Source organism: Accipiter gentilis, chromosome 5 (assembly GCF_929443795.1).
Source record: "Accipiter gentilis chromosome 5, bAccGen1.1, whole genome shotgun sequence".
NCBI classification, from domain to species: Eukaryota; Metazoa; Chordata; class Aves; order Accipitriformes; family Accipitridae; genus Astur; species Astur gentilis.
The window spans coordinates 35,668,121-35,686,641 of record NC_064884.1 but is presented as its reverse complement, the minus strand read 5'-3'; the positions used below and the strand labels follow the sequence as shown (position 1 = coordinate 35,686,641).

General features: G+C 39.8%; 1 protein-coding gene across 1 annotated transcript in view; it reads right to left on the bottom strand.

Annotated features, from left to right (window-relative positions):
- Window positions 1-7,277: 7,277 nt before the first annotated feature.
- Window positions 7,278-18,521, bottom strand: part of EPM2A (EPM2A glucan phosphatase, laforin) — a 41,450-nt gene continuing 30,206 nt past the window's right edge. The window contains exons 3-4 of the mRNA XM_049800087.1: window positions 10,462-10,703; window positions 7,278-9,041 (exon numbers count right to left, since the gene is read on the bottom strand). Of these exons, the coding sequence (XP_049656044.1) occupies window positions 8,761-9,041; window positions 10,462-10,703 (523 nt within the window). The 3' untranslated portion in view covers window positions 7,278-8,760. The remainder of the gene's footprint in view (window positions 9,042-10,461; window positions 10,704-18,521) is intronic.

Here is an 18,521-nt window from a genome sequence, read left to right as displayed (position 1 = left end):
TGCTGGGGGCATTTTGGTTGCAGCAATGCACCATTTTGGAACTTGTCTCATCAAAAATCAAGGTAGAGAATGCAGCAAAGCACTTAGGCACCAAGTGTAAAATTTGCAACTTGAAATCCCCAGGACTATTCTTGTACTTAAATTTCCACAAGTGGTAAGTGCTTTGTTAGATCATTTTCTATCTAAAGGAGATGTCCCCTGAGCAGAACTTTTCAGAGCACAGAAGGAGAAAGATCAGCAGGTCTGCCCAAACCTACAGCTAAAAAAAGGGAGGAAAGGTATGTTGATGTGCATAAACATGTCTTCTGTTTGACTTTAACAACTTTTTCCAAATCATTTTCTCTCTTGCCTTGTCAAATGAAAAGCAGATAGTAGCAGGATAAATATTCTGGTAACTACTGCATTTCTCACCAGTGTTTGTTTTACAGGAGTGAGGTTTTTAACACAAATTTGCACACAGTGAACCCTGGATCTTCACAGCAGCACAAAAAACATAACAGTTTCAGAAACAGTTTCAAACCTAGCTATTTTTTATATTTTCTGTGCTATGCAAGCATAAGTTTTAGTTTGGAACATAAGACAGTAGTTGAATAAAAAGAAGATAACTGCACATTCTAAGCTCAGTAATACCCCAACAAACCAGGATGATCATCATTAAAAGCACAGAAATTACCCTGGATACATATAATTTATATCAATTTCTGGTATGATTCCTTGTGGGCTTGTTTTTTTCCTTTTTAAATCAAGGTGCCACTGAAAGACACTTTGAAATTACTGCTCTTCAGGAAAGCAAAATAAAACCATGTTTACAGCTAAAATTAAGTTATTGATTCCAGTTCCATAAGCAGAGCTCAGCATTTTCCAAAGTGTACTCAACTCATGTTCCCAGCAATCAAGAGAGACCTAATCAAATTTTTTCCTCTCAGAAATAATGATCTCGGCAGATTTTGTCAAATAGCTTGCCAGGCTTTGCTGTTTCTGTGGATATTGTGTGCTTTCGGTGATCGCTGGGTGCTGAGATGTATTTGTGTCTCACTGCCGCAGTTCCTCAGTCCCTCTGCTCGTGTCTGCTAACTGCTGAATGAGACATTTCCAAGTGCGCTGAAAGAAGAGTGACGATGTGACTGGATGTGACTGCGGCGGTCGCACCGCTGCCTCCAGGGAGCAAGCCGTGCTCGCACCTCACCTCTGAGCCTTTGCTCTGAGTCCTGGCTGTTTCCCAGCCGTTCTTGGTTCCCCCAGCTCTGCCTGGACTGCCTGCCTTCCGTGGCCTCAGCCTGCGTCCCAAGCCCTCGTTCTCTCCTCTGCTTCTTTCCATCTGACATGAGACCACTGGAAGGAAGGCTACCCGGCCACTTGCTCTGCCTCAGCTCAGCAGACCACTTCTTTCTGCAGTTCATATATGTTCTTACTCCTGCTTCTAAATCTTTCACTGGTGGTCTAGTATACCTAGTCACTGCCTTATGAAATGTTTTGTAGTCCTTTGCATGAGAATTACTGCAGAATAACGCATTTATTTTACCATTTAGGAAGAGTGGAAGATGTCAGAAATTCAGAGCAGCATTTTCTATTTTAGTTGCCCATAGTTGGGTATCTAAATTAAGTTAAATTTAAAAAAACCCCGAACCTAAAACCACACAACAAATGAGATTTTCAGTGGTGCTGAGAACACCCTATCATGATTGCTTTCGTTATTCTCTGAAGAGGGCACTTGGATGGAAAGTGCCATGTAAGGCAGCAAGAAAACTACAATAAGTCTGACTGGAGATGACGTCATCTGTTCATGCATCCTTATTTCCCAGTGAGTAAGATATCCCAGTTGGGAAGAAGGCCAGATCAGAGTCCTGGTTCTTATCGCTAGACTGTGTGTTGCCTGTGAGTGCCATCAAACTGCAATGCTCACACACATGCCAGGAAGGTGTGTTGGGGACATGGACAAGTAACTCCCAGTGAAATTCAAGCTGACCATTTAGACCATATTAACACGGAGTTTCAAAGTACTTGAAATAGTGTCTGATCAAGTGCTCACAGGCATCCACACTGCCACTGTGGGTCAAGGCACTGAGAAGAGCAGTTGTCCCATCCAATTACTGGCAGAGGACTGAGGTTGAGCATCCTTTGTGTCACGTTAAGAAACAGAATAACTCAAGTATGCTTGAGAATAATTAAATAATCCTTTTCACCTGCAGGGTCTAACTGGTGTCAAGGCCACTGCTACTCACAGTTGCAATTTCCCATTCTGGCACTCTGGCTCTTCACACAGGTGTTGCAGGGCAAAAGACCTCTGAGAGGCTTTACTGCTTCAGCAGGACACGTGTGAAGAGAAAGACTCCATCAAGACATACATCTGTTTAGATTTCCATCTGGAGCATATTTTAAGAGTTGCCTTCCCATTAGTTCATCTAAAGCATAGCCTTATCGATCCTATTTCAGAACAACACATCTCTTTGCAAGGAATTTATATGACTGCCAAACCACAGTGCATCAGCAACCACTTTTGTGCTCGTAAAGCTTCACCGGCTTGAGTACACTCCATGAGTTAGTTGCCCAAGAGAGGGTATCTGTCCTGGTTTCAGCTGGGATAGAGCTAACTGTCTTCCTAGTAGCTGGTACGGTGCTATGTTTTGAGTTCAGTATGGAAAGAATGTTGATAACACTGATGTTTTCAGTTGTTGCTCAGTAGTGTTTAGCCTAAAGTCAAGGATTTTTCAGCTTGTGATGCCCAGCCAGTGAGAAAGCTGGAGGGGCACAAGAAGTTGGCACAGGACACAACCAGGGTACCTGACCCAAACTGGCCAACGGGGTATTCCATACCATGGGGTGTCACATCTAGTTTAGGAACTGGGAAGTGGGGGCAGGGAATTGCCACTCGGGGACTGGCGGGGTGTCGGTCGGCGGGTGGTGAGCAATTGCCCTGCGCATCATTTGTACATTCTAATCCTTTTATTACTACTGTCGTCATTTTATTAGTGTTATCATTATTAGTTTCTTCTTTTCTGTTCTATTAAACCGTTCTTATCTCAACCCAGGAGTTTTACTTCTTTTTTCCCGATTTTCTGCCCCACCCCACTGGTTGGCGGGGGAGTGAGTGAGTGGCTGCGTGGTGCTTAGTTGCTGGCTGGGGTTAAACCACGACAGTATCCAACTGGTCTGTGTTCTTGAGAGCTTACCCTTCCACATTTCTTTCTTTATACAGTTAAATATTGTAACTGCTTTTTAAGCCTAAATAGTTTGGTGCTACCCCTTTACTTGGTCAGTGAAATTTAAATACCAGCTATACTTCTATCTAACACATTGATTATATTTTCAAGTGGGTTGCAGTGTTTGCTATCCCACTACTAAATATTTTTCCCTTTGACATTAGCTAGGATTATACTTTAGATATTTTTGCCTTTCTCCAAATACAAACTTTATATTCATTTCTTAACCTCTGTGCTTATGTATTTTATTGAATTTTTGAAGATTGGATTCATTTTCAGCATTTGATTTGTTGCAGTGACTTCGGGCTGGCTGCCCAACTTATCCATGGCTGCTACCCTTGGATGATAGCCTGACTGTTAATTATTTCCCTGCTGAAACTGCATTAGCACAAAACAAATTTTGTTATAATGACATTAAGTAAAGACCACAGAAACCTGCCCAGCATTAGCATTTTTTTCTTGGCAGCTGTTTTATGCTTTTTCCTCACATCATCTAAATCAAGAATGAGATATCATTTAATATTTTACCAGCTCATGAATAAACAGGCCTTCTATTTTCCTTGATGTAAATATAACAACATCAGCATTGAAGTAATTATCAAATCACAGACATTATCCTGCAATCTTTATAAATTCAATCTCCCAAATAAGACAACGTGTTTAAGCACAAAAATGTTGAATTATATAGGGCTAAGGTTCACAGTGTCACCATCCTTGGTTTACAGGGTATAAGAGTTCTTACTTCCTTATCCTCAGACAAGCCTTGATATGTAAAAAAGGCTTAATAAAATACTTATCACTCATCTTTACAAATATGTCAATTTTTAGCCACAACTAAACCAGTTTCTAAACCAGTCAAGACTGGAATGAAGGATCTTGAGGTGAAAGGCTGGAGCAAGAGGAAAATATGTCTCATTAAGAATGAACACCCTATAGATTCACTATGTAGCATAACTGAAGGGCCAACAACATGTATTTTGGTTGCTTATATCACAACCATGCAATTACGCTAATATATGGTAATGTCATTGCCCTTGAAAAAAAAGCTTTTCTCTGTTAATTTAGGAAGAAGATTGATTATGAAGTCATATGGTTTGATCTTGCTGTTGGTGATGTCATTGTGCTGCTGAGCAACCGAGAAAGGATTAATTCCTTTATACATCCACCGTTCCAAAGTCTGCTCCCTCAGAGCAGCCCCTTTCCCTTTAAGCTACATCTATGTGGAAAATAAAACACCTTTTTTTTTTCCAGCAGAGTATTTTTAAAGAAACAACTGCAGAGGTGTTTATCTACCACTGAGAGTGTAAACAGTAAGAGTTGGAGGGAGTCATCTATATCCTGTCTTCTGCTACATTAATCCAATTCCATTTTAGCTAAGGGCAGCCTGATGTTCATTATCCTTCAAGAAGGTAGGGCTTGCTTGCCAAATATATGCTTTTGTGGTACTTATTATGCTTCTAAGTATTTCTTCGTAGTTTTCTGTTGCACAGTCCCACTGTATTTTTTTAAAGAATCTTTTTTTTTTTTTTTAACTGTATCATTGGTTTGAAACTTCTCACTGCAATTTAATGATGAAGAAGAAAAGAAGCAACAGGGTAATACAGTTATGGCAGATGTCTTTGACTACTTCAAATCAATATTTTTTTCTCAATTACAGACCAGTAAAGTCAGTTGGTTTTATAAATCAGAATTCAAAAAGGCCATCATAGTAGGTAATGGAGCAAGTCTGACTTTTTGCATTCTTGTTTTAAATAGGGATTTTCTTAGTTGCTCCTGCACGGCCTACATCCTATCTTTTTCCTTTATCTTTGCCCAAGACAGCTTGGCTGGCAGTCTCAAATTTTAATGGACCCTGGCGCAGAGACACTGTTTACACATGTTTTTCTACAGCACACACAACTCAGTTGCCAGGTGTGAGACTTTCCAGCTTCTCCAGAGTACAGCCTGGTATAAAGCCTGCAGTCCCAGCCACATCCAGAGCTTCACTGTGCTTGGTGCTGTACAAACAGAGAGGGAAGACCATAAATTTACGACCTAAGCACTAGAGCAGACAAGTGCCAAAGGGACCAAAGATCGAAGTGTGAAATAACAAGTAAGGAGTAAGGGAGAAAGGAAGGTATTCAAGTCATGCCAGCCCAGTCTCCTTTCACAAGGCTGCATTGCCTACCTAAAATTGTCATGCAGAAGATTCTCATTAGTACTTTTGTGATGTCGAAAGGAAAAATATTCATGAAACTATACCCCTCAAAGCCCAACCCATCCCTCAAGGGGCTGTGTTTGTTATAAAATCACTTGTAAGAGCTAGGATTGCTTAGCTCCTTCAAGTACGTAGCCCTGGGAAAGAATACATACTATTGTTTGGCCTAATAATGACACTGAGATACTCTAAGTACCTGGAGTTATAAATGTTTCCATTTCATGCAGCAAATTCTACTTTCTTCTTTAATTTAACAGAGGTAAAAACCTGGCTGTAACAGGGCAGACAATACTGATGCTCACACCAGCAGAAAAGCATTTTCCCCAACTGATGCTTTTCAGTGATGAGTTATCGGAATTTTTCTACCTGGTTCCCATTATAGTGTGTGTATTATTTTGGCTTCTTGGCCCCACTTTAAAATAACCATTACTGTTTATCTGTTTCTAGTTCTTTCTATAGGAGTTGTTCTTCTCTAAATTTTGTAGCACTTTTATGACTAAAATAGCAAGGAAATATACAAGTCTACAAACAACAGACTGTCTTCATCCGTTCATTCAAATTGCATCAAGAGGCTAGTCTGTGGAAAGAGCTAATGATCCAATCAGCATAAGAACATATTACAAATTGGAATGGTAATAGATAATCTCTTGATGTAGATTTATTGTGTAATTATACAGTTGGAGAAATGGAATATTTTTATATGATTGCTTTTTCTGTTGCTGTAGCCTTTTGCAAGGATCTCTAGCATTTAAATTCCTAGTTGCATTCAAAAGACAAGGCTTTGAATGAATGTTACTCAACAGGGTGGCCTTCAATGAGGCAGGCAGGAAGGCGGCAATGAGGAAAAAAAATGCTACAAATAGGTACAAAGGGACTGCGAGCCATGGAATCTCTGCATTCTTTGTTAACATGATGTTGGCAAGTTGTTTTCATGCAGTTCATCGGCTAACACAATCTGTATATGATATAGTCCCCCAGCAGTTCAGCAGACAAGCACACTGAAATGACCATAAGCAATGAATCAACCCCTTGCTGAAATGACAATAAACAACAACTAACAACCCCTTGCTAGGGCTTCCTTGAATCTGTGGCTTCTGTATCGTTTGAATTCCTGCCCTACTCATGAAGCACCAGTCTGCTTCCATTGCTGCTATCATCAGAATTAGGAAATAACCGATACAGCACAGCTATACTTACTTAGTCACATACTTACTTGTTTGTGCCATGTTATGCACTGTTCAGTCCCAAGAACCCTGAAAGAGAAATATAGTTAGCTGTGAAAGAAGAACCAAACCCACAAGTACGTGTCCCAACATATATTACAAGTTGCATCTGATGGAAAGGACTGTCCATCAGGGGTGCTTGGAACCACATTTTAATCTTGGGGTTTTGAAAGTATCTCAACAGAAATGCAAAACTTAAGTGAGTTCTACTCTCTACTTCTTATGCCATCCTCTTCCTCTCAGTGCTTTTGAGAGGCAAGCGGTAGCAAGAGCTCACCATTTTTATCTGAAACTGAGTCAAAACAAGGTAACTCCTGGGTGGTCAGCTGGAGCTCCGCACATTCGCAGGAGAGCCCCACAGCCAGGCAGCAGCACTGACACCCTCCCTCTGCTCTCTGCATCGGGCTGGGAGAAGAAACCCTTTTTTTGTCTTTGGAGGTTCCAGAGGTGCCGTATCATCCACACACCTTGGCTGTGCTGGTTTTTGAGATTTCCACCTCAACAGCCCATCAAAACTGACACAGCGTAGCAGACAAGAAATGGGCTGTTACCATTAAAGTGGCTTGTCCCACCTCTATACAGAAATATCAGTCATGACCCTTTTTGGTACTCATGAAATTGGGCGCCAAAGACGTATGACAAAATGGGCTGCTAGAATTGTCGTTATGTTTTTATTTAATGGAGAACTTATCTATTTTCTAAACAGGCAGTGTCATTTTGAAAAATCAGACACAAAGTAATGATCAAAACCACACATACAGAATAACTTAAATAAACATTTTTCCTTTTGAAGATGATTGAAGTATAGGATAAATAAAATATATATTCTATTATTCTGGACAGTCTCTATAAACAGTTCATATCTAATAGTTTCTCCATTGAGTATTCAGATAATCAAAATACATCAGCTAAAGTACTCTGGCACTGACTGGGTCTTTAGAGGAACAAGTTGGCTGGAAAAAAATGAGATTTCACTGAAGAATAAACCTATAGAAATTAGGTTTCTTACTCTTTATGCATCCTTAATCCTCTGTTCCTTAGGAAATGTTTTCTCTCCCTTCTCTCTTGGACTTAACCTACAGCAAATTGGTTTTACCTGAGCAGGGCTGGAAGCTGTTGATGCCACTGCTTAGTTTAGCCAAGGGACTAAGCAGTGCTGGAGAACATTAGGAATCATCCACAAAGCCAACAGGGATAGCCCAGCATTAGCTTCAGTCGGTTAATCTACCATCTGTGAACACCCACACGCTGCTTGCACAAGGAGAGACTTTTGCTATAGTGAAGAAATTAATCTAGGTCAACAACGCAGAGGCTGTGGTGTCAATCATGTGCAGAGGCTTATCACGTAGTTCCTATAGGTCCTGTTTTAGCCCAGTGGTTACTGCTGAGATTGACTTGGCACCTAGGGAGCCCAGCGTACAGGGCTGCATGGACCAGAATGTATCTGACTTCAAGATCTCACAGCCTAGAATAGTGTAATAAATAGTAGTGCTTCCCTGCAACAGAGTAAGGCTGCAGTAAGTGGTGCTGCTTCCTCTCTTCATGCCACATCCCAGCATAACCCCAATGTCATAAAAGAATATAGTTGTATCTCATAATATTTAACATTAAGTAGATAGGCAAAGAGAGCAAATTTTAGCTCACTGCATTAGACATTAGCTTTTTGTTTAAACACTTCAATAACGTACACTCCAACTAAAATAACTGAGCAGCTTTGACAATGATCAGCTCCAACCTAACCCGAACCTTAATCCAGTCAGCTTTTGTATCTGTTTTTCTGAGATGCTTCTCTTTCTTGTCACTGAAATAGTGCCAACTCTAGTTCACCTCACATCTTATTTAGTGTCTACCCTAAAACCTCCAGTTCCTGTAGGCAAGTAGTTAAAAGAAAATCTTAGTTTCCCCTTGCAGAGTTTCTAGGTCTCATACTTGCAGCAAAAGGCTTGAAAACGTGAATCATATCAGCTTAAAGAAAGCACATACAAAACCCTCAAAGGCAGTTTTTTAACAAAATTCTCACAACTTTTATGACAAGCTTATAATCTGAAGAGGAAAGGCAGGAGTCTGACTCATGATTTCCAAGTCCTTGGGGTTCAAATGTAAGGATTCCTCTTCACCTTCCTTTTCTGCTTCTGCTTTTCTACTCTTGTATTTTGCATGAGGAACGAAGATGCCCAAATTTCTGGTAGAAATCATCTTCAGCACGATTCAGAGCTTCCTCGTCTATGTAGACAGCTGGTCTCCGGGATGCCAAAAAGTACTGCACTTTCCGCAGGCTCCATCCCTTCACGTACTTCAGCCAGCCACTGACAGCAGCTGTAGACCTGCCAACGCCAGCATTGCAATGAACGTAGACAGTGTGTCCATTCTCCAGTAGCCCGTGCAAGAGGCAGACAGCTTGTGGCAACATCTGTATTCTTCCTAAGGTCAAAAACAAGGCACGTTCATTTGCATTTGAGAAAGCTAGGTTCACAGTTGAGATTTTGTCTGTACAGCCTGATGAACCATGAATCATAATGGCAAACCTGACATAATTGGGGAGTTTTCTTTTTTTTTTTTCAAATGACCTTCTACCCTAACTTTGTTTTTTTCTTGCAACATAGATTTGGATCACACAAAATTTGGAAAACACCCCAAGTCTTCTCTAAATACACATTCTGATTAACTTTGGGTGCGTGTGGCATATTCGTTTTCACAGGAACTGAGACAAGTCAGCAAATTACATCAAATAGCACATCTTATATAGCATTAAAGTTAGCAGGCCAAAAATGAAATGGTTATTAGTACTAGAGGCTTGTGAAGCTACCTACGTACCACTACTTTCCAAAACATTGTAGTGAAGGCCATTTTGTCAATAATAAGGGAGCGGGGGAGAGCAGAAGAGTATTTTCCTGTACAACTTAATACGTTATGATTTAACTGTGTACTATGCATATGGTTAAACAACACAGAACAGCCTTTCTCACTCCCAAAGGGATGAATATACCATATTTCCTGACACCTTTCTCCCTGTTACCCTGGGAACTGAAGCTGGAAACATCAGAGCCTAACTTTTCCTCATGGTACAAATGAGCACTGACATTAAGCCCTTTCAAACCCCTTTTTTAAGGTCTCCTGTCTTCCCCGATGTCCTATTACTGATATGACAGTTCTCTCTTTGTGGCAGCAGTATTTCACTCTATTGAAAGCACTCTCTTCTGCTGGTAGGCTACTCACTTGAAAACATGCACGCTTTCTAACCTACTGGTTGGAAACAAGATTTTGAATTGAGCATTCCAACGGAGGAATTAAAAATAATAATATATGCTACAACAGCAGGTGCCATGGGTATTCTAAATTAATTACAAATAATTATATAAATGACTCTATGGAGATTCATCAGACTGGGATACTATGGTTAAAGAAAAACTGTTTCTTGGGGGAAGGGAATAGCAGAGGCAGACATACAGCACTGTCTCTCCATTTTTAACCAGCAAGGAGGGCAAGCTGTCCTGCTGTGCAAGCTTGCAGTCTTCCACCTACACAGCATATTTTCATTATGCAGGCTGAATTCAAGCTGAAAGCAAAAACAGTCAAGCAGTTATCAATGTCGGACGGCTTTAAACTCAAATACACATATACTGCCAGACACAAAGTACTTTACATGGCCTCTCCTCCTACAAGAAAATGTGAATAATTTGTTAGAGACAACACACAGAGAAATTATACCTTGTGCGTTAGCTATATTTTTACGCAAAATTTACACAGAAAAAAACCACCCAAAACAGTTACAAAAGTGACAGATTAGTAACTCAAAGAGTTTGCTACTATTAATGTACTGCAAGAGCGGCCTGAGCATTACCTTCAGTGCTCATGTCTGGGGTTGGCATCCAGACATAGGCAAGACCTTCCTCTTTATACAGTTTCATGAGGATTTCGGGGCTCATGGGTTCTGGGTAGCGGTTGCAGCCCCAGGAATTCTGAACAATGTCCCATTCGGTCTGGAAGTTCATCACAGCCGTAACACCCAGCTCGTGCTTCAGCTTCACGGTTACATGCTCCAGCTGCCGAGGGCAACTTCCTAGCCAGATGTTTGGCAGAATTCTAGCATTGAGAAAACATTGCAGTCGGATTGATTAAAATATCTTAACAAGGAAACTGCCAAGTTCAGTGATGTTCCAGCTCCAACCTGCTTAGCACCATCACACGAACACTGCTAAGCGCAGCCTTTTCATGTCACGCAGTAAGCAGCTTCTTATTTCATTACAGTTGAGTTGGTAATTTTTGATGCTGGGGATCAAGTTCCTAACCTACCGCAAAGAGCAGACAGTCTAAGAAAAAATTCACAGCATAATTAGTAGCACAGGTCTCCAAGGCATCCATCATTAAGCTTGCAGTAGAAGCTTACTAACATCACAGATTAGAATAAGACAACTCTGAAGCAATTTGCACAAAAAAACCCAGATCTAAAAGATTCACATGATCCAGATCTGAATTACTTATTACTAAGTCAAACACATATAACTCTTCCAGCTTTGTAGCTACCACTATAATGAGGAAAGTAGACAGAAAAAACCACCCCAACTTAAACTACCCTTCTGTAAGGAAACTCAAAAATGAATGAGTGATTTTCTTCTCATTTTTCTCTGCTCTTGTGGAGTCTAGTGAGAACCAAATGCAGAATTACAATACACGTCTAGCTTCCCTCAAGGCGCGAAGAACCAGAGATATGTGGAAGATGGATAAACAACCATATTTCTGGTACTTATCTAAATCAAACTTTAAGACTTCTATGGTCGTCACATTGTTAATTATCATAAAACTATTGTATGTTTCAACAGATTTTGACATAAATATAAACTGAATATTAAAAGGTTTGTTTTCAAATTAAGATATTTTAATCTGCACATGCAATTAAACTGATGGTATCTACAATGGATTATTTACATGCACAAATTATTAGTGATCTACTTTGATTTTTTGTTTGTTTGTTTGCATAAACTTCTATTTTGAACATGCAATCCACAAACTACACAAAATATCCCTGCAGTTGAACAAACAACTTTGCAAAAATTATTAATTGCAAAAAAATGAAGCCACTCTACGACAAAAGCAAGATCCTCAAAACCAAAATGTCTGCCATGCATTTCTTATGGTTTTTTTCCAATTTTAATCTCAGAGACAAATAAGAAAAGTTTTATGTTTATTCAGGAGCAGTTACTCCTATAAAGAGCCCTTAAACCATCAGGTAGCTATTTCTAGTCCATTATCATAGTAATAAGTACTTACTAGTATTTAATTAAGACCTGTAATTGATAGTGATTAAATCCTGCTATGATATTACTGAAAGACTGTCAAAAAGAAAAATTCAAATCTAGGACCCACTTTTTATTATTGTTTCCTGTATTTCAGCTGCATCCACAGTGAGTTACATACCAGCCACACAAACACGGTCTTTGGCCTTAACAACCCCTGTTTCAGTGAGACAACACAGGTGATCTCAGTATATGGTAACTGAGTCCAATTTAGACAAATGTGTTACATAGCAAATAGCCATTTCAGCCGTGAGATTGTTTGAAGACATTTGATTTAGCTGATTTTTCACATCCATGTTCTGGTCTAGACTGCGGTGAGAGTATTTCCCACTGCTAGTAGAGAATGCATTTGTTCCTAAGCAGCAAGCAAGTTTAACCTAAAATTTCAGAAATTAAGATTCACACCTTTGTCACTTTTCTCACACTCCTGAATGCTACCTTATAAAGGAGAGAAGACATGGAAAGAAAGAAGTTCTAATACACAGGCTCTGGATTTCTTAAGCTACAAATTGAATTCAGTTCATACATTAAGAAATATCAATACTTGGTCAACACTGGATTCCACAGCAACCTGAAGGAAATGCAATAAAGCGCAACAAATGTGTATTACCGTTATGTTCAAGGCACAATCCCACATAGTGCTACAGGAAGGGAGCTTCTCAAAACTACCCAAAATCCAGCATAACCAGCTCGAGCATTCCCACTGGCCAGAGGGATTTGCAAAGGTCCACGGCAACAATTGCTTCACTGCCCCACTTCCCATGTGCCAGCCCCACAGCAAACCCCATCCCAACCTGAAAGGGTGGCCGCTGTCAGACTTCTGCCACAGGAATCCACTGCAATGATTACAGCATTTCAAGGTGGCGAATGTAAGAGAAAATGCCTAACAGACGCTGATGGCTGGCTGGAGATGAGCAATGCCCACAAAACTCCATAGCCAGAAAAGAAAAGTGGCAATATCACTAATACCTTGTGACAGCATGAGGATATTCTTTCAAGAACAAGAACATTAGCATCCTTCCTTCATGAGCTTTCCTGGAGACTCATGCATATGTAATTGTCTCAATATTTTGGGAAACATCTAATACAATAAGTTACCTTGACAGCAGAGCAAAACTGTGTTTTCTAGCATTTGATTGAATCAGGAATAACTGAAGTGTTCCTGAGGTAAATAAAACTCTGGGTAGTCCTCTTGCTTACAGATAAATCAATACTTTATAATTTTTCCCCAATGATTATTTAGTGGGCAAACATCACAGCTGCGCTATCTACAAGACCACTGGGATATACATCATTTGTTTATTTTGTTCTTGTAGTCTAAAGGGTCTTGTCCATGACAAGACCTCCTGTATTGCACAATAATAATTGCATTTACAGAACAATCGGATGGGTTTACCAAGTTTTTATCACTGTCTTTCCCTGTAATTAACCAAACTAGTGGTGGCATTCAGAGAATGACCAAACCAACATATTTAGGACAGCCAATTCTTGTGAACTATTTTTCTAATCAGGTCCTAGATTTTAGCCTTTGAGAGGATCAAGCTGCAGCCTTGACCTTGGTCTTCAAGCCCCTTATTTACCCACCTCCAAAAAACTGTAACGTCTTGGTCTTGCCAGACAAGGCTTAACCACTCTTTTACGGGGAAAACACTCCATGCCGAAAACAGTTCTGCAGAGCTGTCTTATAGGCCAATTTACATCAAAGTTCTGGGATAATTCTACTGCATAGTACCTATATTTCCATTTGCCTTTATCTGGTTCATACCTTGACTTTGTCTTACATCAGAAGGAAAGAATGAAAGGGTCAGTGCACATGCAAGTACAGAAACTGATGGTGAGTTTAGCAGCTGTATTTTATATATTGATTTTTTATAGCCCTACTGAGGGCTTAATTATGCTGAGGACCAGGGAACCATACATATTAAACAAAGCAAGAATGTGGTAATTTCATTTTTACATCTCCTTCCTTAATAACGTGACTTTTAGTTTTCCTTTTCCAGTGTGTCCTTTCTTCTTTAAGTTGCCACTGTACTTCAGTAGGTAGCTAGATTTTAGCCACAAGACTGTTTGGCATGAGAAAGCGACCTCTTTTACTTTCCCCCTCTCAACTGTCATGTAATAGTGCTCTGAGCTCTCTGACAGCTGCTGCCTTCCAGCTCACATGTGGTTGTTTTCCAGCAGCAGCTTAAGTGATGCCTAAATACAGTTCAAAAAACATTTAGGGATTATGTGTGATCAATAAACCTATAATCTTTCCAGCCATTAACCCCTGTCATATTCCCCAAATATCACAACAGGATGGTGTTCTAACAAAGTTCTACTTAGAATTCTGCTTTAAGATAAATATGGCACTTTTTCATTGTACATGTTAACTCCCTGTGTTACCAAGGATAGTAAACCATGCTTGGTTCCAGAAGACATGGTCAATTCAGTCAGAGGCAGTTTATCAATGAAGAAATCACCTAGAGTAACATGAAAAAAATATTCAGCTAACTTCTGAGATTAAGACTTGTAGACTGTCTAAAAGCCCTTTAAAGCTACTTTCTGCAAAGTTACTTTCCACACGCCCTACGTTTCAGTTCTCCATTAGTAATATGGAGATAATGTTTACCTAGTTTAAGGGGACTTTGGGGGATTAAATGAATGAATGAATGTGAGAAGCTTGAATTTGTGGTAACAAGGACTAAATGTTAGGCAGGTGTCTGCTCAGTTTACTTGATTTACGAGCCCAGTCTGAAGGCTGATGTGTTAAAAACCTGCCGTTTCACTTGTAAACCGAGAAAATCAACAACGATTTATCATTACCAGGGAATAAATATGGAACACCCTGAAATCACTTGTATGGTTATTTTCCAGCTGTCATCACACTTAAATTATTTTTAATGATGCAGATATATATTGCACTTGGTTGCTTCCCCCCAGGACCCTGCACAGCCTAGATTAAATTATAACAATTCACTATGAATGGATCTGAAACAACAAACGCATTCCATTTAATCAATGCATATGCAAATAGTCTTCCCATCTTTAAGGAGCAAATGAGTCTGAGGCAATGAAAGATTAGCATTCTGGTACTTTTGGTTTTATTGGTGCAGATTGTAATTTTCAAGCTAGAGGAAATGTTCCCAAAGCGTGATGCACTGTACATTTCAGTCTTAGACCTTCACAGACAGTACAAAACCAACCCAGCAACTGTGGCTGTAGGGATCTGATTCACAAGGAGGGTGACTTGCCCTTGGGGAAGACACCAGGTTACTGCATCGGGTGGTCAGCTCCTCCTCCAGATGTCTACCCTGCTTCTTAGGCAGCTCCTGTGTTACTTTTGTTGATAATGGTTTAAGGCAAATGGGCAACAAATTTAAATTTCTTTAAAATGCTGAGCTGTAAGCTGGGATGACTCGGGTACTGTTTCCACATCTGCTCAATCAACAGTGTACTAGGAGCAGGCATCTTACAATCTCTCCTAAAATCAGTCAACCCTTCTAAGGAGTCACAGTTCTTGCAGAAAAGGGTAGGATTCAAGCCTTTGGGGAACACGTTTCATCAGAACGTCTATCAGGTACAATATTTCAGATGTCCTTTTATCCCTATAGTTGCCAGCTTTAATCAAGAAAGAGGACTTTGCCAAACGAAGGGAAAATACTCAGGTATTTTTCATTGGTTATTGGCAACAGAGTGATCCATCAGCCGTGCCATTTGTTTATATCAGTAATATTTTTGACCAAGGTCCAGTGCATGATTTTAAATGAAAAGAGATGGATTGATTCATCCTTCAGCACCAGGTTAAGATGTAGCCTGATGTTGAAGCTTGTAATTCACTTCAGTTGTCTGCACCAGTCTTCCTTAGATCCCGCTAAGCATCTGATGACAGCAAGGTTAAGTGCTAATTTATACATATAACAAGACAGAGCAATTTAGCTGAAATGACAAACAAAATAATGATTAAATCAGCTGTGTCCCTTTATGATGAGGGTGGTGAAACACTGGCACAGGTACAGAGAGGTGGTAGATGCCCCATCCCTGGAAACATTCAAGGTCAGGCTGGACGGGGCTCTCAGCAACCTGATCTAACTGAAGATGTCCCTGCTCATTGCAGGGGGGTTGGTCTAGATGACCTTTAAAAGTCCCTTCCAACCCAAACTATTCTATGATGCTGTGATTCTATTTCCTAAAGGTGTAGCATGCAACTGCAGCTATGTGTAACTTCCAGCAATATTTATCCTGCATTCCCAGAAGAGCAACATATATAATTCAATCTATTTACCCCCAGCATTTTATGATGCTTATATGCATACAAAGTGTTTTTTGTACTGATGTAGTGCTATTACCCTGACACCACTACAAGCAAGCAGCCCAAGGGGATTGTAGGCCTGAAGTACAACTCAGTTAGAGATGTTTTTTTGCAGCACTGTAACTACTGGAGACTGGTTCCAATTATAGCACATTCCTATTTCCTCACCTGATGGCACTGGAGCAGGAACTGGTTCAGAATTTTTTTATAAGGTGGATTTTTAATGGAAAACGATCTGTCTGAACCAAAGGCTTGCATTGAAACTTTCTACTTTTAACCAAATTTAAACTACTTCAAAGACCAAATGTCTGATGAGAAATAAAGGGAGACAAGGGGATGGCAGCAGAAAACTCCTGCCTCTCTTTCTCTCGTTTGACACAAAAGAGATTTCCAAAAGTATTGCTTTGGGCATATTCAAAATGAGAATACAGGAAATCCTACCAGCTGTAGCTGAGATGCTCTTTTGTCTTTTCTCTACCCTCTGCCTTGTGACAAGGCACATCACTTTAAATGGTGATACCGCTGAATTATGATGACCCAGAACTATCATCCTGTATGTGCTCCTTCTTTTGCCATCGGCATCCTTTTAACAATATATAGCAGCTTATTCTTAGGTACATGCATGCCTTCCCTGAAGTACCAAACTAGACATCTCTCTTCTGGGCCTTCCTTGTTCTTTTCTCCTGAACCTGTGACAGTGAAAATACTAAGAGCACTTGCTAGAATCAGATGAGGTTCCTGTACCTTTGTCAGAGCAACCCAGAAACATTACTTAGATTGCTATCTAATGTCCTGAAATGCATTTACAGAGAAAGATTTTCAAATGACCAAATTCTGCTCTCCAGTGGAAGATCTGAACACTTTCAAATATTGCTTGATATGTAGAAAGCACACTGATGACTATCCTCACCTTCAGAAATATTTTCCTAATGTCCAATATGAATAGTGCAGTCACAGGTCACAGTGACATCTTCCTGTCTCCATAATGGACACAGAGAACAGATTATTCCCTTCCACTCTGCAAAATCCTTTTACCTATCTGAAAATAACTAACACACACCCCCACAGCCTTGTATTCTTCACACACACACACGCACGCACTGCTTGTCATACATTCAAAGCATCTGATTATTCTTGTTTGCCTTTGGACTCTCCAGCTGGTCAACATCTTTCTTAAGATGTTATGCCCAGTGCTGGAAAGAGATCTTCCCGTTTCTGAGAAGAACTGAAGATTAGTTACTTCTTGTGCCTCAGAGGCTATATGCCTCTTTATAATTCCCTGACTGTCCTTTTTCAGCATGACACTGTTGACCTATATTCAACATGGAACTCTGTTTTCAAGTTAAGATCTCTCACAAGAGACAAGCCTACTCAAGGAGAGAGTAAAATCTGCCCCAAACAGAACTAAAGATTTTATTAGTTACAACTGCCAGTGGAATCAAATAAAACTAAATGAATATGTAGCAAAGGAGCAGATGAGATTCATAGTTGATGCATGCATCTCAGTAATACATCTTAGAATAAATAATCTCAGCCACTCACACACATCACTGGGTTTTAAGCTGACTATAATAAATTAGAAAAGGAAACAGTCCATGCTTGCAGTAATGCTTGGTGAAAGTGTTGCTTTATAGAGAGGTCAAAGTGGTAATATTAGTCTGTACAAAAAAGTGAACTGAAAATAACAGAAAATTTATAGTAACCCTCTAAAAATCAATGATCCCGTTCTGTGCACTCAAACTTTGAACTTTCTATTAACTATTTTAGTCTAACAAAAAAAGATACAGTAAACCAAAAACATTCCAAATACAGTAGATACTAGCTATTTCTTGTGAAAATACTTTCATATGAGGGCAGACTATGAACTGAGCATTTTTAAGAGGGAATTGGATGACTGCTTAAAGATAAAATATATGGGAGGGGGAAATCAACTGGGTCTATCTACATAAAACAGGTAAAGAATCTCAACTTCCATGTAGTTTCACCTATAAAGCAGCTACCAAGAGATGAGAAAAATGGCAGATGTTTTTTAATCTTTTTTATTATTATTCTTGCATCTTCCTCCAAAATACTGACAACATAAGCAGATATCAAAACAGCAGAGTCCCTGGACTGGTCTTGTACAAGAATTCTGGTTTCATTACATTCTTTTTAAATGAAGGACAGGGAGATCTCCCGGCAAAATGCCTCCTTGCCAATGAAATACTAATGCAGAACGGAGGGGTTACGACACTGACATTTCATTGCACAGGGCACATGGGTAAATGGCTGTGGTCTTAATCTCTTCTCCTGCTGACTTCCTGATAAAGTCTCCTT